We start from the raw sequence: 24,659 nt of genomic DNA, 5'->3' as shown, positions 1-24,659 counted from the left end.
TGGCAGTGCCATCAGCCACCTCCGCCAAACAAAGAGAACTATGAATAATTAAAGGTGCAATTGGTGTAATATTTGTCTCCATAAACAGAGGCAAAGAAGAAATCCCATTCTGGGCTTTTCTGAGCTTTGAAGTGTGTGTTTGTGTTACATTTTGTTGCTGTTTTTCCTTTGGGTTTAATTAATGCTGATTGAATGTACAAAGCAGTTAGTTGCCTCCAGAATGTGGAATGACTTACAAATGCCATCTGCCTATGAGCCCATTTTCTTCTCTCCCCATCTGCAGGATTAATGGAAATACAGCCCTTCACCGTGACATATACCCATCTGTCAGTGCTCAGATTCAGAAAAACTTTGCAAAGAGCAAATGGAGGGTAAGTTGTTCGCCACTGGGAGCCCAGAGCCATTTCAATAGCAAACGCCAGTTGCTGCCATCTAGCAACAAGCAAGGTTCTGGGATGGGTAAGCACCCAAAACCCTCCAAAAGTTGTCTGAAAATCATATGCAGCTACTCTTTATGGTATGCTTGGACCAGCATTACCTACTGCAATGCACACTGATCTGTTTACCATGGACACTATAATGCCATCACAGTGCCCTTCCCAACAAAACAAGGGCTGGGGAAAAGGATTGCTCTCTTTGTGCTAGGGGAACAAAACCAGCATGCTGTCAGCAGATCTTTTTGTGAGCTTAATCCAGCTTCTCCTCCTTTCAGACCTGGTACTTCAGTCTATATCAAAAGAGCTTTTGTAAGAATTCAGATGGAGAGAGGAATATCGTAGGAACCACTTGAATTAGAGTGTTTTAAATACACTCAAAATTCAGCTTGAGTCTCCGTTCCACACTGTGGGGTAATTTACAGATGTTCCCCCTGATTTCCTTATCTAGAAAGAGTTATAATCTTCAAAAGCATCAGCAGTTTGTAGTCTGTGGCATTCGCCATGTTTATGCCAGGAACGAGCATTTTCTGCACATTGTGCAAACATTCCAGCAGCACCAAGCAGCTCAGCATTACCACCCTGCTGCTGCTTCGTATGGACAACGTTCATCCAGCACACTGGGTGCTTGTGCTCACTGTGGGGTTTTTCTCTTCCTCCCCAGCAAGCCTTCAATGCCGCAGCCGTGGTGCACCACATGAGGAAGCTGCACATGAATGGCCACGCCACGGCTGGCAGCACCCACCCAATTATACAAGGCTCTGAAGCACCCAGACCCAGCACACCCAACACCACGCAGCCAGCAATGCCCAGCAAGGACGAGGACATGTCACTGCCCCAGGTCCCCTGTCCGGCCCCTCCTGCTCCGCTGGAGCAAGGCACAGGAATGAGAGAGAGCAAGCTGCAAAGCCCCCCATTGAATGGATCACCAGACAACCAGAGCCCGCCAGCCAGATCGTGTGGCTGCAGCCCAGTGTGCACAGGGCATGAGAGAGCCAAGGCATCCTTCTGCTCCGAGATGGTGCTCCTTAAAAAACCTGCAAAATCCCAGTAGGTATCCACGTTATCAGCCGAGACTTCCGACAAAGTGTATGGGAATAACCCTGCCTGGAAGTTGCTGCCTGGCACATAAGTTGCCAGCTCCAGGTGGAGTAGAGAGGAGGGAGGAAAAGGACAGAAGCAAACATTGCACCAGTACCCAGCCAAGCGTTTTTTTGTGCTTGTATGAGCAGCAGGTGAGGCACAGTGCCCAGGCTGCACAGCAAGGCTTGCAGTGAGCTGAGGTGGTGGGGGTTTGGTTGCCACTGCCATCAGTGCATTTGCTTTCCAGAAGCTGAGATGATGTATGGTTAGAGCTGTTGATGCCAATTGCTCAGCAGCTGCTGGCTGAGTGGACCCTGCCTTTGCTGCAGTGTTGACTTGCACTCCAGCTCTACTTTGCTTTCAGCAGATGACACTCTTTATATAAAAAACACAACTTTAATTCACCTGCAGAACGACCATAAACACAGCTGTTTATCTTTTCTTTTTTTTTTTTTCTTCCCATCTTTCTCTTCCAATTCTTCCATTTCTATCCAGCCATTTCAAATCAGAAGTTCTCGTTCCAATGAAGACTGGTAAGCACTCATCTCACTGTGGCACTGGGCAAACTGGAGTTTGTTTGATCATGTGATGAGGAAGGCAGCCAGCAGGATCCCCCATCGCCACGGTAAGTGCACACCATCCCACCACCAGCTGCTTGCAATTAAACCCATTACAGCATGAAAATGGGAAAGGCACAACTAGCAAAGTGACTGTACAGAAACAAATTGATTTTGCAGGTATTTTGCAACAGAGAAAGCCCTAATTAAGCCATCTCTTGAGGAAGAAGTCATCATTTGACTTCCAGGTGGACCAGCCCACTGGCTCTAAAATCAATTGGTTTCAAAGGCAATTATGGCCTGAACAGCCCATCCTTGGCCCAGATTTGGTCCAGCTGGGTCAGTTCCAGTTGCTTTGTTATCAGCATGATATGGAGATGTTGGGTTGTGTAGGTGAGCAACAAATGCCAGAGAAGTAAGAAAATGAAAGTTTCCTCCTGTTTGGTCATAGCTCAGATTAATTCCGAAATTAACATTTGAGACATGTTGTGTATAAGCAGTAGGAAATACTGCTATTAGATTCTGGCTGAGAAGATGTTCCAAAAAGGTGAGCATGGGCCAGCATAAATCTCCCTGGAAACTACATCAAGTGAGCTGCATCTTATCATCTTTTATGACCTTTTCTACTGATGAGATCACACGAACAGAACTGTAACGTACAAAGGATCAATAGATGAGACAAATGCAAGTAAGATCTACTAGACTCCAAACAGGTCAATTCCAGTGATCAGTCAGGTAACAGCCTTTTATAAATGCAGCATACAAAAGGAACTAAGCTGCTCCTAACCCCCGTGCTGCTGCCGCCTATTAACAGAGCACACTGTGAAGGCAGCAGTCTAGCGAAACAAAGTTCAATTCCCAATTGAAATTCTCACTCTTGCAGAAACAGAAGGGCTGTTTTACTCTTTTCTGCACTTCAAAGCCAGACATCAACAGTGCAAGCAAGAAGAAAGGATGTTGTGTCCCGCCAGGGGCTGACAGGCAGCAGCGACACGGAGAGCAGCGACGCGGTGATGAGCAGCACAGAAATGCTGGGAATCCATCAGCGCGGCGACCTCGGCCTGCTTCTGATCGTTAATGCTGGGAGAAGGCACTTTAGCAAGGGAAAGTCTGAGGCTGCTGCTAGCATAGTGTATATTATCCATACAACACTGCTCAACGCTGTAAGCTTTTGTTTTCTGTATACTGTTAAGTTGTCCGATGCATAACAAGTGCACTGCACAGCATAAATCCTGTAAACCAAAGCCATGCAGAGTTTTATTCAGTGGCAGCTCAGTTATTTTTACAACCTGCATCCTTCCCATTCCTTCGATTTTGGTTTCTCCCAGGCTTCAGCTCTCTGCAGCTCGGTGCCAAGCAGCTGCCCAGGCTGCGTGGTTCTCACTTCAGCTACAAAAGGAGACAACCTGCTAGCAACCTCCCTATGTCTGTTAATAACCACAGCGAGGTCTAAATTCCCTGCTTCCAAGTCTGTAATTGCACAATAAATACTTGCTTAATAAAGCTGACTTTTGTTTTGTAAAGTGCCTGTTGGTTATTCGTAGAAATGTGATGTGGAAATGGTCTATTAAGTCCCTTCTGAAGCATCCCCTGAGCAGCTGCAGAACTGCTCGCTCTGATATTTTTCTGGCAAAGTGTTACACAGTAAATAAGAAGATTGTGGCAGAAAGTCAAAGAAGACATTCAGCATCACACGTTTTGAGTATGAGATTGCATTTCTCCTAGTTGCAGAAATAGAGGTTTGCTACGTAGATACGACAGTGATAAAATTCTCCATTTCTGTGATCTGAATCTTTGATGAAAAATCTAGGAGGGAAGGACCGCAGCCATGGCAAGTTCTAAGCATGAACTGCATTGCCCCACATAATGGGTTTTGTCTGAACAGCAAATCCAGCTACAAAAGCTTGAATGGGTTAAAACGTTTGTGTTTTTTTTTTTTTTAACCTCTCTGGAAATAACAATGTGGGGGATGTGCATATTTGTAGCTGAAGTTCTGTGTCTGTCCTTCTCCTCCATGCCCAGGTAGCTTCAAGTGTACCAACCAGCATGAACCCACCGAGGGGTGTTCACCCCTTTGGCTCGGTGCAGCTCCTTTCCAAAAGGACAGAAATCCCATTTGCTAAATATACAGACATTAGGAAAGTGAGAAATCCTGCCAGAAAAATGGGAATCAACACAGCAGTCGGTGTCTGCAGCAGGAAGGTGCAGCCTCACTCAGGAGCAGCTCTCATAGTAGGTGACTCGCTTATGGATGGCATCCCGGATCCTGCCCACCTGCTCCTGAAGGCCTGACAGCCTGGCTGACTTGGCCACAAGAGCTCTGTTGCTTTCTTGAATTTCTGTCTCCAAAGCTGAGGAGAGAGGGCAGGGAAGGTTTTGTGAGATCATAACTGGAGGAAGACATTGTGTGCAGCCTGCCTTCCTGGACTGAACCCCTCCTCCCTCCTGCACCCCTCTCTTCTGCCCTAAAAATCCCAACCCCTCTGGCACCCAAAAGCCCCAGTTCACCTGCCCATCACCCCGAGCTCAGAGGCTTACTTTCCATACGGAGCATCATGTTCCACGTTTCCTCAAAGAGAGCTTTTGCCTCCAGATCTATGCTCTGCACACGGCTGCCCTGTGCTCCCAGCGCAGGGCTCTGCCCCTCTCTGCTCTTCAACTCTGCATACATATCTTTCACTCGTTGGAAAGCCTGGGGAAAAGTAAATTAAGCAGCAGCACATGTAGGACTGAGCAAATAAACTGGTGAAGATTTACCAGTGTTGAACCCATTTTAAATACTAAAGAGATACTGTGCTAGAGCTCTGCAATCACGTTAACATGCAGATGCACAGCGTGCTCACAAAGATGCTGACTGGCATCTGCACGGGCTGCTCTGCCTCAGGTGGGGCAGAGAGCAGAAACAGGTCTTGAGCCAAAGGCATTAAGATTGAGAAAGCCAGAGGGAGCACGGTGCAAGGCCAAATACCTGCTGAGCCCCGTTGGCCTCCTCGCTTGCTGCTGCTGCTGCCTGCTGCGCATCGCCGGCCCGCAGCCGGTTCTGCCCTGCTGTCTGCTGCAGCCCAGGGAGCCTCTCTGCCAGCACAGCCAGCTGGGCTGCCACCGAGCCCACGTTCTTCTCAGCTGGACCAAGCACTGCCTCGATCTACAAGCAGAATGCTCCATGTTAAGAGGGAAATTGCAAACAAAAACTTTTTCTTCTGTGCAGTGAGGGCCCACGGATTTCCTCCTTGCAGGCCTGGAGCTCAGAGAAACAGACAAGTGAGACCCAAAAGGGAATAGGGTTTTTTTTTTTTACACAAAATATCTCACCCACTTTGCTGGTACAGGGCTGTACCCCACTGCAAAGCAGCAAAGCAGCAGAGAGCAGGGAGCAGTGCTGTTATTTGGGAAGTCACTGAACACCACTTACTTCCTCGACGCGCTCCTGAATGAACCGAAGGGAAGAACCTGAGCCCCTGATAGCCCCCTGAGCCTCCAGCAGCACTGTGTTTGCCTGTCTCAGATTCCCAACAACTTCTTCCACATTGCCTTCCACAGCATTCGCCCGGTTCCTGGAGAAACACAAGAAACAGCCAGAGTGAGTGTGGAGAATTGCATGGACTGGATATCAGGACTGCAGGGGCAAAATAAGCAAGCTGGGGAAGCAAGATAATACTGTAATGGAGAAGGCTGTGATCACCCCACACACATCCAGACACAGTATAGAATAGCCATAGAGTAGATTTCCATTCAAGAGAAGTGTTACTTCCATTTCACATCCCCAAACAGAGGAAATGAACTGAGAAGGGGAGAGATGTAGAAACAACTGCTTTGCAAGGGTGCAGGAAAAAGAATTAAAGGGAAATTAAAGGGAACCAACTTCACTGCATACTATCTGCTTTTCACTGGGACTATTTAGACTGGAGGACAGAGCTCCCCATAGTGTCATGGTTTTTCATTGGTATTCCACATCATAACAGAAGCCAGACTGCTTTGTCTCATCGATTCCAACAGGCTAAGCAGGTGTCAGACACTATAAAGGAGTTTACATACTTATCCCACTCACCTTCTCACCGGGATATTGCTTAAAATTCAACACATGACAAAGCAGATGCTCCAAATTTGCAAGGGCTCTGTGTAATTGCTTTTGAAGGGACCATGGGATAATCCTCCCAACTTTCACCCAGAAAACAAATAGCCCATTTAATCCCCTCGTGCTCTCTCGTGTGATCAGAATGTGGGTCACCAATATCAATAACAGAGCCACCCCATCATCTCCCCTTATATGGTCTTGAGAAATAGAGAAAATTCTCTGTTACTTTTGGTATAGAGTTTCTTGCTCTAAGATCCATAACAAGATCTATTCTTGGCAGCCAGATCCTTATTTGAATCGAAGTATCAGAGAAGACTCCGTAGAGACTGCAAATACATCCTTTTAGCCACCATGCATACACAGAAGCACAGTCAGATTTCACCCCAGCTGAGCATCAGCACATTCCCTCTGGCTCAGTGACCCTCAGCTGCCGAAAGCCTTCAGCCAAGCTGACCTTGCCTGTTCTGCCTCCTGCTGCAGCTGCTTGGCCTTTGCAATGTCCTCAGCTGTCTGGGCAAGTATGTTCTCTGGGCACTGCAGCTTGGTAGCCAAACTTTGGATCTCGTTCATTTTTCTCAGGACTGCAGCAGCATCCGTGGGGAGACGTAGAGAGAGAACAAACTCGCTGACTTCCTGGATTGTTGCAGGGTCCGTGTCTTTGTCTGCATGCAAACAGAGGAACAACGTCAGACAGAAGAGAGGTGAGAGGCAGGAAGGTGAAGGCAGATGTCCAGCATGCTCTTACACGTCATCTCTTCCTTTCAGACAGCTGCCAGAATCTACTCTGGTTTAATCAACAAGCTCAAGTTGCCGTCCTTAAAAGGCAGGCTCAGTATGAACATGATCTGCCCCATCCTGATGGAAATGGAGCACCAAATGGAAAGCATAGAGGGACTGAGGCACTATTGCGCCCCACGTTCCTGCAGAGCACAGGCAGGGCTTGCACCACTGAGTAGATAAGGCTGTGTTTCAACACAAGCCCTTTTTATTGCACAAATAAAAGTTAATAAATCTGAGGAATCGGAATCAGGCAGAGCCCAAGGGACATTAGCCCAGTGATTAGCTCAGAAATATCTTCCCTCATCATTAACACCAGGCAGCACCAAGTGACCTGATTTTCTTATTCAGCTAATGCTCGTGAGGCTTATTATGTTATTACAATCTGTCTGTGAACAGTAAGTCATCCCACTGGTTTATAGGACAATGAGGAATTCTCTCACGATTAGCAGCCTGTTCCAGAGAGACGTCCATTTATCTCCTGTCCATAAGGTCACTGCTAAACTCTTCTACACTGTGGTCAGTGCTGACTGCAAACCTCTGGGGAGCATCTGTCATGGTTATGGCTTGCCCTTGGACCTAAGGACAGTGAAAGACTCCCAGAGAGGTCTGGATAAACCAGGTAGCTGAGAGTCTAGCCGGGATGAGCTGCTCAGTGACTCCTTTGTACACTATTCTCATACATAATATCACTGTAAAAATTGGGTTTTCCATGCAGAAGCCAACCTGCACACACACACACACACACACACACACTGTGAGCTTGCACACTGCTACCCGACAAGAAGTTCCGAACTTGCTGGATGAACTGCTGGGCATGCCGGACATCTCCTTCAATCTGGGTTCTTGTTATGCTCATCTGTTCCATGAGCCGCAAGGCATTGCTTTGAATCTGATTAGCAGATGCCTCCGTCATTTTAATCTGCAAAAACCAAAATCCTGATGGAGTCATTCCTACTTGACCTGGAATCCCAACAGCCCTCCCTAAACCCTCAGTGAATTGAGCAGGTCACTTTGAAATTACACTATTTCCATTTCTAACACGCCATCGTTTTCAAGGAGCATAAATGTTAAAGTCTGAGGGCTGGATTTGCAAAGAAAGCTCCCAAAAGAGGCAGTACCATTTAGCTTCTGCAAACCCATTTGAAATGGATTCTGAATGACTTTGAAACCTTTCTCAATCTGCACAAGCCCTTGGAGGCTGTAGAAAAGAGGTGCAGCAGCACGAACACGAGCACTGCGGGCTGCATCAAACGTTAGGGCATCCCTGCAGATTCTGAGGTATTTCCACATCCCTCACCCTTCTGTCATCCCAGTGCTAATCCCAACACCATGAGGAGGCCAAGTTCCAGCTTGTTCGTGACATTCCCACTGGAAATACAAGAGCAGCTTTCTGCCCCCTATGCCAAGGAGAGGCCAAGACACTGCGCAGACTACTGAACCTCAGACCAAGCTCCAGGCTGGGTGTTTTATGGTGGGCTCTCCCTCCATGCCCACCCCTCAGACCTGCTGGCACTCACCAGCTGTGCTGTCTCCCTTAGCCGTGCACTCAGGCTGTCCAGCTCCCCCGCAGCTTTCCCAGCCACACGCAGGGCCCCACCAGCTAATGGCCCGGCACCGCGGCAGCTGAGGCCATCCCCGCAGGCCATGCCACCATCTTGTGGGCACAGCGAGCCTTCACACTGCGCTGGGGTGCACGTCTCCGCTCGGAAACCACCACAGATCTGGAAAAGAAGAGAGAAGCAGGGCGGTGAGGCCCACACTTGGATTTGAGGCCTTCTGAAGTCAAGCTGGAGTCTCACAGGGACCTCCGCTTTGAAGGAGGCGCCATTTTGGCAGAGGCCGCCATTTTGTCAAGGGCCGCCATTCTGACAGCAGCCATCATTTTGACAGGGGCTGCCATTCTGACAGGCTCTCTCCAAGAGGCTGAGGAACACTGTGTGCTGTGCAGCAGGAGCTCCTCTTGGGGTCACCCTCAGAGGCAGCCCAAGCAATGGCAGTGACTGGAGCACGTCTGCTTGGCTGCTAGCAGTATGCTGGCACATGGAGCAATCACTTCATTGACCCTCAGAACAGCAGCTCTTCCCTCGTAGAGAAACCCTGCTCAACCTCTGTAATTTGCTTTTAGACAGTAGGATGAGGAGGTCTGAGCAGTGTGTTTGATTGCCTGGCACCTTCTCATGTTGCCACCCAACAGAGAAGGCACTGCTGCAGGGCACGGGCAGGTGCACAGCCAGTGCAAGCACCAGCCCCCCTGAGTGCTCAGGAACACGATGGTGCCCTGCAAAGCAGAGGGGAGGCTGGTGGTCTCCACAGCAACCGTGCATTAGGAGGCACTGAAATGGATCTCCATGGCAATAACAAAGCAGTGAAGGAGAAAGAAAAGGAACCTCATCCAGAAATTAAGTGGGTCTGTGAGACAGGAGAACTGACACGTGAGAGAGTCCTTGGAGGAAAGATGCGCATGGCTGGGAGGGGGTGGAAGGAGAGCTTGGGTGTCTGCTGTCTGCAGCAAGGTTCTGCTCTGATGTCCACAAGCAGAGCTTTGCCATTCAGGGCAAGTCTCTCTGAACAAAGTCTTCACCAAATCATTGAGATTGGAAAAGACCACTAAGATCCGCTAGTCTAACCATCAACCCATCACCCCTGTGCCCACTTTGTCATGCCACAATGGGCAATTTGAGCAAAGACATGCGACCACTGGGTAAGACCTCTGCCCCTCAAGCTACACAAGGCCCCATTGACAACTATACAAGCACAGAGAACCCCTTTCTATTTTCACCTTATTCACGGTAGGAGTCAGATTGGGAGATGAGGCCATCTGGGATCTGAGGGCCAGCAGCTTGCTGCTGTGCGTGGCAACCGCTGCCTCCAGCCCTGCTGCGTCCCTGCGGCTCTCCCTGGACGTGGCCAGCAGAGTGGCAGCAGCAGCAGCAAGGCTGCTGGCATTGGTGGATGTCTGGTGAGCAGATCGGATGGTCCCAAAGGCTCCTGCAGGAATAAAGGCGGTGAATGACACAAATGCCTCAGTGAGTCATAAATGCAGCAGAGCTACCGAAAGGAAGGCATTGACTTTACCCTGTGAGTGGATGTGTGCATGGAGAGGAGGGGGACACAGCTAGAGTGATTAGTCATGAAGGCACAAATAAAAAGCTCCTTTTATTTTCAAACGCCTTTCAGCCATTCCTGTACATAGAGCTGCAGAGCTTTGCTGAAGGACTGACCTCATGTTTAGGACTCTAAGACTGAAACAAAACTAAAGCAAAAGCCATGCATGTGCTGATGCAGGGCTGTGCTGCAGCTCCCTCCCAGCCTTTCACACCACCAGAGCAGAGCCCCACACTCTGCAGTGTAGCACGGGGGAGGCAGCAGAAGATGGCACTTGGACAGCATTAGCTGCTGCAAGGATTTAATGGCAACCTACCACCAGCAGCATCACAGGGCGTAATTAGATCTTCTGAGCACCTGACAGCTAGCTGCTGATTCTCCTCCACCCCTCCATCACTTCCATCTGCACACAGCCATTACTCCTGCAGCCGCCCCCAGCTTGATGACGCCTCCTCCCTGGGCTCAGCCCTATCCCTGCTGAGCTGTGGTGTTGGGGTGCTTTGGCACACAGTGCTGCGCTGGTGGGAGGGACATGGGGCTGCATACTGAGCTGCCCAGCCCCAACAACAGTGGGAAACAGCCCCAGATTGGTCAGAGATGAGGCAGAGCAGAAAGCATCTCTCACACAGGAGGGAGAAAGGATGTTTGCTGTTCCTAAGCTGACAGACTGAAAACTTCTCCATCTCCTCCACACAGCCACTAGGAAATCATCAGCTACATAGTCCTATTGAGGTTAACTGTCAGCCTCAAATGAAGAGATTTTAGAATTGTAGTGCTGTACCTGACAGATCTGTGCTGCGGCTGGTTTCAAACTGGGTCTTCTTGCTCTGATACTGGGCACTGATGGTAAGCAGGCTGCTATTGAGAGCTTCGAAATCATTTGATAGAGAGGAAGTCACATCCAGAAACTGAAAGTTGGGATTAACACCTTGCATTTGCTCCCTGAAAAAAAGAAAACGCAGAAAACGTGAACTTGAGCAGAGAGAAAAGTGCATGTAGGCAGAGAGCAGGACTCTCACTACAGGTGCACCAGGTGGGACTGCAGGGCAGTTCAATATTTCGAGTTACAGAAGCAAAGCAGTGCATCCCTCACCTGATGGCAGTGAGTGCATTGCCCAGCTGGGCCAGGCCCTGCTCGGTGGCAGATGAGTGACCAAGGATGCCCTGTGCCTGCTGCACGCTGCTCTGTGCCCGTGAGAGCCGGAGGCCCAGGTGGGAGCCCCCAGGCAGCCCCATGCTGGAGTTACTCAGGCTGGCCTGCTGCAGGCGCAACCGCAGCCGCTGGATGTCGCCATCATAGGTGTGGAAGCAGGGGTGGCACGGCTCACAGCTGGGGTAGGTGCTGCAGTGGCCCCGTTGGCATTGGTCACAGCGGGGGCCGGTGACACCTGGGCGGCAGAGGCAGCGGCCTGTGGATTTGTCACACCCCACGTCCTCGGTGCCCTGGAAGTCACAGTTGCACTCTGGGGAACGGAAAGGGGAGAGAAAAGGTGTGAGGTCCATTGAAAGGAGAAAATAACAACAGATCAGATCCTGCTAGCTGGATGGCAATGCAATGCGCAGTGGGACCCACCCTGGTAGCTCCACAGTGCCAAGGACAGAGGTGAAACAGCGTGGAGAATGCTGATGTCAGAACATGGACCAAGTGCTGTTTTTCTAGAATAGTGGTGATTTCACAGTGCTAAGAAACGCTGTGCCAAAAGTGAACGTGATGCACCCTACCTGTGCATCCTACCCTGATGTCTCCAAAGTGCCTATCTGGGCAGGCCTGCTCCTGCTGTGCAGCAGAGCACGTCCGCCCCGTGAAGCCTTCTCTGCACTGGCACTGTCCTGTGAACTGAGAAAGGAAAAGGACGTCAGGGAGGAGACTCAGCACTGCTTATGCTCCTGGAAAAGCCCTCCCTGGTGAGTGCCGAGCTGCTCCCCAGCCTTTCTGTCACCTGTCAGCTTCATCTCCTACCTGGGGGCAGGAAAACCATAAAAGGAGTTCCCAGCCTGGGAGAGAGATGAAGCAGAGCAGAGGAAAAGCGGCACCTGAAGTAAAAGCAGCAATTATACTCCGCAATGCTTCTTAACAGACGCAGGGGCACAGCAGGGAGCACAGCTCCCCAGTGCTGTGGAGGCGAAATGGAAATAAGGCGTTTTGTCACCAGCCTGCTGTCAGTCTTCTCTACACAGCCCATGTCCTTGGATGTGGGTGCAGCGATGCCAACAGCAAAGCCGTGGGGCCAGGTCTGCAAACAGCCTTGACTCATGAGCACTGCAAAGCTTTAGCTTTGTTTCCAAGACAAAGGAATCGCCCACAAGAAATGAGTTTTTGAGCTCAGGTCTCCTCCCTGTGCTGTTTGGAACCTATCTTTGGCTCTCTGCTTTTGTAACGGCATTTTTACATTTAGCTATAATTTTCCCAGTTATCTGTTAAGGCTGAAGTGACACACATGCTTTCCGTTGACAAATGAGGATAATTAACTTGCCGTGCCTGCTTGAAGATCTCTTATTAGGATTTCCTTGCTAAATAAATATCAAGCCTTTTAGTGCGGCTTAATCTTGCCTCCGTAATTATCACCTCCTTTTATTTTCCTGTGTAGTCTGTCATAGTGCTTCTAGGAAAACAAGAACAGATTGCGGTAGGAAGTGCACTGCCCATTTGTAGAAGCTCCCAAAATTGGAACAGGTGCTTTCAATGCTCTGAGCAGTCCCAGGCTGCAGTGCTGTCCAGCAGGACAGCTTCCATTGGCAGTGATACCCCCAGCTGCACTGAAGCAGGCAGAGAAAACAATAATAGATATCGCTGGAATGGTTTCCAAAGGGAGCACCATGGCCTACAGACAGCTAGTGACCACCAAAGGATGCTCAGAGCAGTACCTGGTTGCAGTGGGTGCTGTGGGAACCACTGGGGTTGCACTCGCAGGGCCGGCAGCCCCGGCCACTCGCCATGTCCCAGTGCCCAGCTGCACATTGGTCACAGTCGGTGCCCACCACGTTGGGCAGGCAGGAGCAGCTTCCCGTCTCATCATCACAGGGCACATTCTGCCGCGTTCCCAGGATGTTGCAAGCACATCCTGAAACAGAGAAAGGTTCTTTGGATTAAGATTGGGTGCTGAGCAGCAGCCTGGCTTCTCGCGAAGCTGGGAGGCTGCTGCCTGAGACATGCTCTCCCACTCCTCCCTTTGCAAAAGAGCTTGGCACAAAGGTGCATCCCTGCTCTTGTACTTGCTGCCTGCTCAAGCCTAGCAGCCAGACTCAGCAGCCTGAGCAGAGACCTCTGTTCCCAGCACAGACAGCGTCCACCCCAAGCTTTGGCTGCCCTCTGCTGCACACAGCCTGTCTTGCCTGCGCCGCATTGCCTGCAGCACCCCCTGCAGCTCCCTGCATCAGGAACAGGGCACAGCCCTATGCATGCCTTGAACCCTGTTCTCCCTACCCCTGTGGCCAAACACATCCCTGAAACAGGCCACAGCCTAAGCAAGGAGCTTTATAACGTTTTGCAAAACGCAGCTACATCTCAGAAATCCCAAACCCAAGCTGGCTGGGAAGCACAACCCTTGCAGAAGATGCTGAGGGCAGAGGTGCAGGGGCAGCAGGGGCTGTCTCACAGCATACTCACTGCGGCAGCCCAGGGGGTTGGCATGGGCCAGCTGGGCAAAGCCTGGCTTGCAGAGGTGGCATCGTTCTCCCTGCACATTCTCCTTGCAGACGCAGTGCCCCGAGAGCGGGTCGCAGACGGAGCCTGGCACCGTGCCGTCTGGGTCACACTCGCAGGCTGGAAAGGTGTGAGAAGTGGCACTGCTGAGCTGCCTTCAGAACAACTGAGGAGTATGAAGGGGAGATCACTGGGCACTCACGCTGGCAGGCTTCAGGATGGGTGAGATCCTGCCGCTGGTTGCGGAAATAGTTGGTTTTGCAGCGCTCACAGTTGTTTCCCTCCGTGTTGTGCTGGCAGTCATCGCAGACACCCCCGCTCACCCCACCGCTGTTGTGGAAAAGCTCCGGGTCGAAGTGGCACGAGGCCGAGTGGCCGTTGCAGTTACACTCTAAAAAAAAGCCCAAACAGCCCATCTGGTGCTGCAAGTGTGCAAGCCCTCCAGCAGCACAGGACACGCTGTCACTAGAGGGTGCCCTAGTCCCCTGCATGGCACCTCTGCACCCAGTAACAGTCCCAGTACGGAGCTGAGGCATACTGGGCAAAGCAGAGCGGTGCCAGTGCATCCGTGATATTGCCTGGCTGCAGCCTCGGTGAAGCAGAATGCTTTGGGAAGCCGTTCTATAGAGACAGCTCATACTCAGGAGGAGGAGGAAGAGGGGAAGGCTGTCACCGTACGCTGGCACTCATGGGGGTCGTTGTCCTCCGCGGGGGCCCAGGGGCGGTCATTGTAGAGGGCAGCACAGTGGCCACAGTTGGGGCCAGCAGTGTTGTGCTGGCATTCGCAGCGCCCATGCACCTACAGCAGAGAGCAATTACTCTGTGAGAGCTCAGAGCTCAGCCCCTGCAGCCACCAAGCTCCCAAACTCCTCACAAAGCCCCTCTGCCTCCCTCCCCACACAAGACATGGGTTAACAGCATTCATTCTCATGGCCACCATCCCACGGCTGCAGGTAAAATGGGCACTGCTCCCCCCAGTTACATGCAGCATTGTCCCCAGGCTGTTCTCTACATCACGAAGCTCACCATGGCATGCAGGTCCCTCGAAGGGATACAGCGGTCAGCGTGGCCATTGCAGAAGCAGCTTCCCAGCACCTGCATTTCAGTCACTGCATAGAAGCTGCTGGGCGAGCGGTAGCTGTGGTGCATGATGTGTGGGAGCTGGGTGAAGTTGATCCTCAGGTTGGTGAACTGCCCCAGCTCTGTTGGGGACAGACATTGTGAGAGGACAGCAGCATCAAGGTGCCATCTGCAGAGATGCCCCGCGCTGCGCACAGCGGGCTCAGAGATAGCAGCACCAGCACCCACAGCAGATGAACCATCAGCAAAGGCCTAAGGCTGCTCCTTGGCACTCCAGGGGCAGCCATTGGGCACACAGCAGCTTAAGGCTTTGCTTGAAGAAGAGTTGTTCCAGCCCTGCATCCTCCATCACCCCTTGGAAAACCGCAGGCTGTGTCTTCCCTCCCTTTCTCAGACATAACAGAGGCTGTTCACTTACTATTAACAGACTGGCTGTAAGAGGTAGTAATGGTAGATGCCAGGTCTTGGACACTGAATTTCACCTTAGAAGGAATAAAAAAAAAATAATTAAAAAGCAGAAAAAGCAGAGTGCTGTCTTCTCAAACTCTGAGGGTAAGGGTGTGCTCCAGACCCCAGCCATCACTTAAGGCAGAAAAAAGGCTTCAGAGATGCAGAGGGTTTTGCAGAAAGATAACCTAATCCACAGAGGAGTGAGGGCTTTCCCATAGGAGCAACAGGAATCCTCCAGAGCCCCCCACTGGATGCGTACAGCATCACTGTATACAACATTGGTAAAAGTTTTTTGGGCCACCGTGTGTTTCTGGGACACCACACAAGCCACCCACCCCAAATCCATGGGCACACTATGGGGCACAGGCACGTGGCTGGAAACCTTTCCAAAACCCACCCAAGTGCCCCAAATCTCACCTTGCCCCCGTGCACAGGGTACCCATGCTGGGCCTGCAGAGGCTGGCATCGAGCATCCCCCCAGCTCTCGGGGGCACCGCGGGGGATGTGGGGAAAGGCAGCAGCACAGTCAGAGGCCAGGTACTGGTACACCTCCCATGTCTTGCCAAAGTCTGTGGAGCGCTCAATCAGCATCGCGGCGGGCAGCGGTGACTGTAACATCAGGAAGAGAGGGACATCTGCAAGGTGATGCTGTGAACTGGTTCCCACCCAGGGCTGGGGAGATCTTCATCCTCATCATCATTCTCCTCTCCTTCCCTCCAAAACCTTGTGTCCTGTGGGCCTCCATCAACTTTTGAACCACCGGGAACCAGCAATGCCCACCCATCACCACCCACGACTCCCCGTGAGAAGCACTACTGCATACTGACCCTGAAATCCAGCACGACGCTGCTGAGCTGGAACTTCTCATCCAGATCCAGCTGCAAAGAAACGTGCTCCATGCCTGTGGGCACAGAGAGATGGCCTCAGAGATGCAGGACTTCAGGAAAACACACCATTTGGCTGCATAAGCCAAGCCATCTATTCCCCTCTTTCCCCAAATTCACTGAACCCAGCCCTGCTGGGGACCAGCACTCACCACTCTGGGATTGCCACCAGCGTGCGCGCCCAGCAGAAGACAGCATGTTGGCCACACGGTGCCCATTGCGGGCGTGAGGCAGCCGGGAGTCACACTTACAGCATCTCATGTTCCACTGCAAGGAGAGAAGGTGAGTGGGAGGTGGGTGGGATAGGGCACAGCCCTGGTGCAGACCCCACCAGCACTGGACAAAGAGCCAACACACTGGGGACATCATCGAAGAGCACACGGCATCAATGGAGCTGAGTTATTGGAGACCTGGAGAACTGCCATCATGTGCCAAGTGGTACCCAGGACCAGAGTGGTTACCCTCACGCTCCATGTAAAAAGAGAAAACTTATGAATGAAAGGGTTAAAAACTAAAACCGAAAATTGTTTTGACCGAAATATATTTCTAGCAGACCATCAAAAAATACTTCAAAAAAAAACATTTTCCAAAACTGCAAATCTCAAAATAAAGCTCTGGGCAGCTTTTCAGCACCAATTTGCCCCATGCCGATGGCCGAGCAGCTATTTGCTTGGGTGAGCACAAGGGTCTTCCTTTCACATCCCAAACCCTGTGCGGGGCTCAGCCACCTCTGCACTCTCCCCTCCAAGAGCAGTGGCAGCAAACAGCTCAACGGGTGAAAAGTCAGTAGGTGGGAAGTCAGGTGACTCAGAGTTCAGCCCTTCACTTAAGCAACTCATTCAAGCAGCAAACAGAGACGTGGCATGGGCAACGGGGAAATCAGGATCCCCGGGGAGCAAACAAACACCCTGCTTTTGACCAACCAAGCAACGCGCCGTGCTGGTGCTTCTGAACGGCTGCCGGGTACGTGGAGCACATGGGTGGGCTCAGAAACATTTGGAAAGAGACAGAGAGGGATTGAGCAAGAGGCAGGGAGTGGGAAGGTATGGCCGAGGGGGGAGGTGGCATGGAGAAGCAGATGGGCATCGCCAAATCGGGGGTCCTGCAGGTGGAGCTGAGGTGGTTGAATGGGAAGGCTGCAAACAGCTACTGCGGATGAAACCCAAACACAGACCCTGCCTGCTGGTCCTAGCTGCACCCCAAGGCAGGAGCTGGCTCTGAGCAGGAGGCACTTTTTGGCCTGGAAGCCTCTGAGCACTGTGCTGAAGATAGAGAAGAGATCCTCAGCTTAAACCACTCTGTTTCCACAATATTTTCCACTCTTTATGTTCTCTGTCTATAAATACCCCAGAACAGGACTTGGCTAACTACAGCATTTATAACAATATTGCAGAGTAAGCAAACACAGACCTGCCACTGCATGATGGTGCAAGTTCCCTGGCTCCACCACCTCCTCCCTGCACTGCCAATAGGAACCAGCAGCACCGTTCCCTGACCCAGAAGCACCATTCCCTGACCCAGGCAGAGGATCTCACTGCAGATAATGACTGCTAGCAGCAAAACAGCAGGAAAGCTAGAGCAATTATCCACAGAAATAACCTAGCAAACAACTGCTAATAATGATTAAACTTCCCAGCAGTTCTGACTCTGATTAGAACAGGGGAGGATGCATTTCTGCAAGGGGAAAGGTTAATGTCAGCTAAATTATTCATTAGGAATTACTCATGCATGCTTACTGAGACCATTCACAGCCACAGACATGAGCACATCCCACAGCTACAACCAGTGTTAGCTGCAGTCGCACTCAGAACACGGTGCTGAGCAAAGAGGCAGCTCACAGCCACCACGTCTGGGGGCTGTGCAGCAATCTTTACCAATTCACAGCTTCCTAGCTTTATCCCCCAGAGCAGCCTCAGACCTGAGTGTGGAAAGTTGAGGTTTTTTTCCCCTCTCCCATCCTCCACCTTTATTAAGGCCAAAATTAACGCTGGAAAGCCAAAATTATTTCATGCACTTTGAGCAAATTGTGAAATTCCTCTATTGCACAACATGAGAATTCGCTATTACTGACTTTGCATGTGTCTCAAAGTTCCCTGGGGCAGAGGGAATTACCAAAAATGATGGCCCAGCTCTGGTCTGAAGGAAGGTTTCCTAGGAGCACATCTTTCCCCACTTCTCCCCTTCATATTTACCAGCACAGAAACAGCTTCAGTGGATTCATCAGAGCCAGGATTGCCAGGAATAGAGCAGGGCCATGAAAGTACGTGACAAAATGGAAGTCAGTAGGTCACAGTTTCTAAACTCGGGCCCTCTCCATCTCTACCCCTCTTGCCAGCAGCAAAGGCTCCTAGCTGTGTGGCAAATCAGAAGCACCAAGAGCCACAGTGAGTCCTGGTAGCTAGCAGATGGGTCTGCTTAGAAAGTACTCATTGACTTCAGTGCTGCCCTTGGAGCAAGCCAAAATTCAGGTCATGGAGATCTTGGGAACAAATGAAATCTGGTCGAATCTTTAGAAAGGTAACTCATGAGGGGTCATTTGAGAGGAAAAGCAAGCGTGCTGAGAATAGACAGACTCTTGTTTTACAAGTAAGTGGTGGAGAAAAAATAATCTATGCAGAAGCTGTTGTGAAGATGAGCATATACGACATAGAAAAACAGAGCATGTGTGGATGGGCTGCATGAGTGGAAACATGCACGCACCTATGAGTGATGGACAGCTGCAAAGACCAAAAGACACTCTTGGGACACTTTGCAGAGTTTGGGGATGCCCAGCCCCATCCCTGTGCCCTGCTGCCACTCTGCCTCGTGCTGCTCTCTGCTCTCACCCCGTGCATGGGGGGTGCCTGGCGTTGGCTTTCCTTCCTCATTTCCCCTCCTCACATGTAGGGGCAGAAAACTTCAAATGACCTGAAGCTGATGGCCTCTGACCAAAGTATGCTAAGTAGCTATAGCTGCCATTTTCATATGAGTAAAGAGCCCTTAAAATAAAACCTGGCTGAGGTGCATCACTCAAAATAAACTGAAGCGACTCATTCAGCACATATGAGAAGCTGCTGCTCTCCGGTCATGAAATAGAGACCTTTAGGAACTCCAGGACCTTGGTGGTCCAGTGCCAACACAGCTCTGTGAGTCAGAGCTCTGCCAGTCAGCTCCAGGCATGCGGCAGCCTCGTGTCTCCTGTGCAATTAATATCCTATTGCGATAGTAATCACTGCCCCAGTTCTATTTGGGGAGTAGAGGGCAGGAAAAATTTATATGTATACAGAGAGATGGAGCATTCAAAAATAGAGTTGGCAGCAAGAGTAAGTTATATTGGGAACAAAGACACCTGTCAGAGCTCTTAGGCAATTCCCTTTTCCAGCCCCACAGATTCCCTGCTAACACCAGCACTGCACACCAGGCCAAGCAGGGATGTGCTCCATCTGCTTTCCATAGGAATATGCTGTAGAAGGACCAATAGATGTGTCACTGCAGCTGAACCTCCTGTGAGCAAGCTGTGTTCATAACATGGGACTGTACTTCAATTCTGAAGCACACATGTGTGTCTTAGCCATAACCCCCAATGCCATTCCCATGCTGAGCCAGTCAGAAGCAACACAGTGAGCTGAAAGCACAGAGCACTCTGTCCTCAGACTGGTGTTGCTGGTGATCCCAAATTCAGAGGTGACTGCAGGGCCGGGACAGCAGCAGGGCGAACATCTTAGGCATGAGGGCTAAGGAAGTAAACTTCATTCCTCCTGCTTGAAAGCAAGCATGTGGGCGCCTGTTTTCCTCACCCAATCTGTCCTCACATCATTTCCCTTCAGAAAAGCTTCACTTAAAGCCTGCCACGATGACAGTCTGCAAATCTGTGCTGCACGAGCTGCTCCCCACCCCGCACGTTGTAGAGGCCCTGCTGCCTCTGCGAGGGGTGACGTGATGTCTGAGAGCATACGTGGGAATTTGCACTCAGGTGGCAAAAAAAAGATACAGAGAATGGAGGAGGAGAAAAGTGGGAAACTGCCTTTTTCCTCTGTGCATTGCTGCAGGTAGAGACATATCCCTGCACCAGGAACAAGGTGTGTCTGAATGCCAGAGATGTGATAGCACAGAGCAGCACCACAGCTGCTGAATTAACTTCAGCAGGGCAGGAATTATTTGGTGCAAGCCCTCAGCATTGTGAGGCACCATGAGCTCTGCTTTGAGCAGGAGGGGAGATTGAGGTTGGATGTCAGGGGGAAATTCTTTACAAAGAGTGGTGAGGTGCTGGAACAGCTGCCCAGAGAGGCTGTGATGCCCCGTCCGTCCCTGGAGGTGTTCAAGGCCAGGTTGATGGGGCCCTGGGCAGCCTGGGCTGCTATGAAATGGGGAGGTTGGTGCCCTGTGTGTGGCAGGGGGTTGGAGCTTCGTGATCCTTGAGCTCCCTTCCAACCCTGGCCGTTCTGTGATTCTGAACTTGGGGACCTCCTCAGTCCCATCTGACTATAATTATTCCCTGCTTCTGAGGAGGCGTTTTTCTGTGTAAAGGACCTGAGCTTGATTCATGATTGGGGTCTGGAAAGCAAACAAGCTGCAGGGCACAGGAACGTTTCAGTGGGAGCTTCTCTATTCGAACACACCCAGGAATCCCAAAGGAGCAGGCAGCGTGGTTTGGACCAGCATCAAGCCAACTCATGCAGGTGGAAACAGATGTAACCATCAGATGGTAGCAGCAAGGCAGACAGAATCATTACTCTTCAACATATTCACTTTCACAAGCATCAGCCCGTGTTTTTCGGGAGCAGCCAAAACCAACTCAGTGCTTGGGCACCATAGGGAGGGATGCCACCGTGGCACAAGAAGGGATCTGGGTGATTCCCACCTCATACCGCTCACATCCACCAAATGCCCATGAACAGCAAATGCAAGCAGGCAGAAAACCTTACGTGAATAATATTTAACATCCTATGTTCCCCAGGGCCAGGGTGTGAAGACCCACAGAATGGCCACGTGCCCATAGTCTGCTCCCAAAAGTGGGAAACAGAGCAACAATACAAAAGGAAGGCAAATCATCTTTTCCCTATCTTGCCTATTCTTTAAACAAAAGATGTCACAGTGATTTGCAGAGTGGTTTGGGTACTACAACTGCAGTTCTGAATAGGCCCTTCAGCTGAAAGCACTGCCAGGCCCTGAGGACACAGGCATCTTCTGACATGAAGGCCAGGGCACATTGCTGCAGAGTGAGTGCCTTCATGCTGTCCTTGAAGGGGCGGCCAGGCCAGGAGCTGCTAATCCACATGAAAGCCACACCAAGCCTCCCCTTGGTTCCCCTCATTGCCTCCAAAGCGCTATGTTTAGCATCCAGACAGAGATGAGCTAACCAGCCTTGAATCACACCTGTCTTAGTCTTTCCACATGCATCAGTGCCTTCAGGACATCAAATTCAGGGACACCTTTTTTTTTTTTTAATTTTTATTTTTTTTTAGTTTTCCTCTTTGCCTTCCCTGCCACCTTGAACAGCCGTTTCCTGAGCTCTGAGTGATTTCCAAGCCAGGCCATTGGTCTGTTTGGTTTCCTCCCCCCTTCTCTTTTCTAATCATCGCCACAGTCCCTTGTGCTATAAATGGCAATCCCGAGTCTGCAAAGGATGGAGCAATCAGTGGTGCAAAGTATAAAGGTTAGAGGGATCCGGAGCAGACAATGGAGCAGGGGATGCAATCCAGCAGCCCAGCAGGATTGCAAAAGAAGCCCCCAGGGCGGCGGGCAGACGGCTCGTATCAGCCAGCTGGCACCAGGCATCAGCACCCCTCATCCCGTGCCCTGTGCTGACATTGCAAAACCCACTCCAAATTTGTACCTATTTGGCACCAACACACGAACCAGGCAACAAAAAGAGTCAGTGAATACATTTGACTATTATATGGGATGAGAATAGGGGGGAAAAAGCGAGTTTGTGAGACTCATCTTGGCTTTAATTAGGAAATACTCAGCATGAGGATGTCTCCAAAGATAGAAGCTGGAGTATTCACAACTTGTAGCAGCCATCACAGCTGCAGAAAAGAAATGAAGGTCTCCGATTCCAGCAAAGGAAAGGCATTAAATACACAAAGCTTCTATTCTCAAAGCTAGAAGTGATGGAATCCAACTCAACATACCAACGTTAACTGTTCCAAATTCCTTTAACGTCAGTACTTATCAGCATAAGGTGCTGATTCCACTGACAAGCTCTAAGGAATACAAAACCCGGATGTTTTAGGGATCTGAAGACCAGCTGGCCACCACCACCTCTCTGCCTCCCACCAATTCCATTCCAAACAGGTATTTGTGCTCAAGGTATTTGACAGAAGAAAGCTGGCTCATTCCAGCTGGATTTCACTGCACAAAGCACATCCTCATGGAGGACTGCTGTGTCCTTTCCTCCTGAGCGCCTCATCCAAGCACCCTCCCAAGGTGCTCCTTGCCTGCCCTTCACTGAGCCCATTCCAAGCTCTCCAGCACAGCCACATTTCCAGACTAACACAGAGAGGTATAAGGAAGCACTCGCATCACAGACAGCACCCCTGCCTGAGCACAGAGCTGAAAAATGCTGCGGAATGAGCCATTAGCTCTGACTTTGGATTCTGGTTACAGCTTTGGAGCCTGGGAACATACAGCTGCAGCTGTTATCCTCTGAGCACCACTTCCTACCCCCACACCATTTAATTGGAAACAGCCGCTTGGCTCAGCAGCTCTTCCAGCAAAAGCCTTGGAATGTTCCCATTTCTGACAATTGAAAAATGAATTTAGCTTACAGCTAAGGAGGCTGGGGACTGGATGGCTTTGGATTTTTGGTTGCAAAAGCTTCCATTCTGCCCATTGCACAGCTTGTTCCCTGCTCACACTCAGCTTCTCTGCCCTGATGTGGTGCAGAGGAGGACCCCAGGGCTGGAGGGGACACAAAGCATACAGGGAGAGAGACAAACACCCAAAGTAGATGAAAAACATTGTAAAGGGTAGAAAGGATGGGTAAAGGCATCAGCATCCCTACACAGGCTTAGAGCAGAGGGAGCAGCACGTACCTCTCCGTGCGGTGTGCAGTACGTCTCAGGCTTGGTGAGGCCACAGGTGGAAGAGGCCATCAGGTGCTGACCCCGTCCCAGCAGGAGGTCCCCCGTGGGGGGATAGCAGGCCCCATGGGAGCAGGCTGGCTGTGCTACCCCTGGCTGTGGGCAGGCTGCAGTGGCAGGAGAGGAGAACACAGTGACTAAGGCAGCAGGTTGGCCTGGGACAGAGCTGCACCTGGGCACGCCAGAAAGGATGAGGGTTCATCCTTGAATTGCCTTTGTTTTTAATAGCTTAAAATAGCTTTTTGTAGCTATTGCTCCTGAAACTCTTCTTGACAGGACACATCTCCAGAATCCCAATGTCTCGGTTCCAGGGATGCTCAGTTCCCTGCTCACTGTACTTAGCAACCCAGACTGGTTTCCCTCCATGTACCCACAGGCCCTGCAGGAGGTTGCTCAGCACAGAGCATCCTTTTCCCAAAGCACTATTACTGAACGCCAATCTCCCAGCTGCAGTGCTGCTAATACAATGTTTACCTAGCAGCATTTCTTAGCCTCAAATGGAAAACCTTCCTATCATTTCCTTCTCATCAATAAACATAATCACCCAATTACTTTTGCAAGAAATTTAGCTATCCGTAAACTCACCTCGCTTAAACCATGGCACACACGGAAGCTCTAGGCAATATAACTCACTGCAGTACTCATTTACAAACCCAATTAAAAGATCAAGGTAATTTCCAATAGGCAACAAACAGCTTTCCCTCCCATTTTTCCAGAAGCATGGAATGTTGAGCCTTACCGAGGAGGACAAATAATGCCCACAGCCAAAGCTGGCAGCAAGACTCCATCACGCCAAGGACAAGGACACACCTAGAGAGGAATTTGCAGTGTAAGCAAAAATAGCAGAAAATACCATCTTCAACCTCATCCTGGGCACTTTACATTCCTAATCTACCTAATTTTAATTGAACTAGCAGGTGAAAGTCAGGAATAATGTGGAGGGAACCCCTCAGACTGTACATTAGATGAGCACAGGGAATCGCAGCCCTTCACCAAACAGGACGCCCAGGGTCCCCCTGAGCTGAGCACAAGGCAGTCCCCTTCCCAGGCACTGTCTGTGGATCTTTGTGTTGTTACTGAGGTGAACCACACAGGCAACCCTTGCTGTCTGCAGAGCTCCAATTTCTGCCTGCCTGGCTCTGGGGACCCCAGAAAGCCACAGGCACACACACAGCATCAAGCAGTGCCAAAGGAGCCCACAGCCACCCCGTGCTGCTGCCCCTCAGCCTGGCTGTGCTGCTTGCTGCCTAATGCAGCTCCAGCTGGAAGATCCCAATGCCCTGAGCCTGGGCAGAGAGCACTGATAAGTGCAGCTGCTAGGGGAGCTGGGCAGCCAGCAGCACGCTCCACTCCAGGAAGTTCCCCCACTGCTGCCCTGTGTGACCGGAGCCCCATTCCCAGCCTCTGAAGTGCCCCAGGTCCCCTCCACATACCTGCCTGGTGGCGAGGGCTGTCCCCAGCAGCTGATCTCTGCAGTCACACCCGTCTCCAAGTGCTGTTGCCT

General features: G+C 50.8%; 2 protein-coding genes across 4 annotated transcripts in view; one reads left to right on the top strand and one right to left on the bottom strand.

Moving 5' to 3' along the window:
- Positions 1-3,550, top strand: part of CAMK1G (calcium/calmodulin dependent protein kinase IG) — a 12,159-nt gene extending 8,609 nt beyond the window's left edge. Inside the window, exons 7-10 of one of the 3 annotated variants that reach the window (XM_042884385.1) lie at positions 284-371; positions 1,099-1,484; positions 2,013-2,142; positions 2,958-3,550. In XM_042884385.1, the coding sequence (XP_042740319.1) occupies positions 284-371; positions 1,099-1,484; positions 2,013-2,106 (568 nt within the window). In that variant the 3' untranslated portion in view covers positions 2,107-2,142; positions 2,958-3,550. Of the gene's footprint in view, positions 1-283; positions 372-1,098; positions 1,485-2,012 lie in introns of all 3 variants that reach the window. The other 2 variants (XM_042884384.1, XM_042884386.1) reach the window with 2 other exon arrangements.
- Positions 1,918-24,659, bottom strand: LAMB3 (laminin subunit beta 3). The gene is made up of 23 exons (XM_042884382.1): positions 24,589-24,659; positions 23,895-23,965; positions 23,108-23,262; positions 16,244-16,358; positions 16,035-16,108; positions 15,625-15,816; positions 15,176-15,239; positions 14,704-14,879; positions 14,356-14,476; positions 13,880-14,068; positions 13,642-13,797; positions 12,900-13,096; positions 11,757-11,871; positions 11,128-11,497; positions 10,816-10,976; positions 9,709-9,917; positions 8,447-8,650; positions 7,704-7,848; positions 6,604-6,811; positions 5,487-5,628; positions 5,043-5,219; positions 4,613-4,766; positions 1,918-4,425 (listed from the first exon to the last, which is right to left on the bottom strand). Exons 2-23 carry the CDS (start codon positions 23,941-23,943, stop codon positions 4,289-4,291), a joined length of 3,510 nt encoding a protein of 1,169 aa, XP_042740316.1. The 5' UTR covers positions 23,944-23,965; positions 24,589-24,659; the 3' UTR covers positions 1,918-4,288.

The sequence above is a fragment of the Lagopus leucura genome, unplaced genomic scaffold, assembly GCF_019238085.1.
Source record: "Lagopus leucura isolate 7727_CA_CO unplaced genomic scaffold, USGS_WTPT01 Super-Scaffold_100043, whole genome shotgun sequence".
NCBI classification, from domain to species: domain Eukaryota; kingdom Metazoa; phylum Chordata; class Aves; order Galliformes; family Phasianidae; genus Lagopus; species Lagopus leucura.
The sequence above is the reverse complement of the archived record's forward strand: the minus strand, read 5'-3'. Positions and strand labels throughout refer to the sequence as shown.

Coding starts and splice junctions, on each gene's coding strand:
- LAMB3 (XM_042884382.1), bottom strand. CDS start 23,943: ATGGAGTCTTGCTGCCAGCTTTGGCTGTGGGCATTATTTGTCCTCCTC. Junction 13,097..13,641: donor CAACCCCCTGGGCTGCCGCA/GTGAGTATGCTG, acceptor TCTCTGTTTCAG/GATGTGCTTGCAACATCCTG. Junction 7,849..8,446: donor TAAGGGAGACAGCACAGCTG/GTGAGTGCCAGC, acceptor TGGTTTTTGCAG/ATTAAAATGACGGAGGCATC.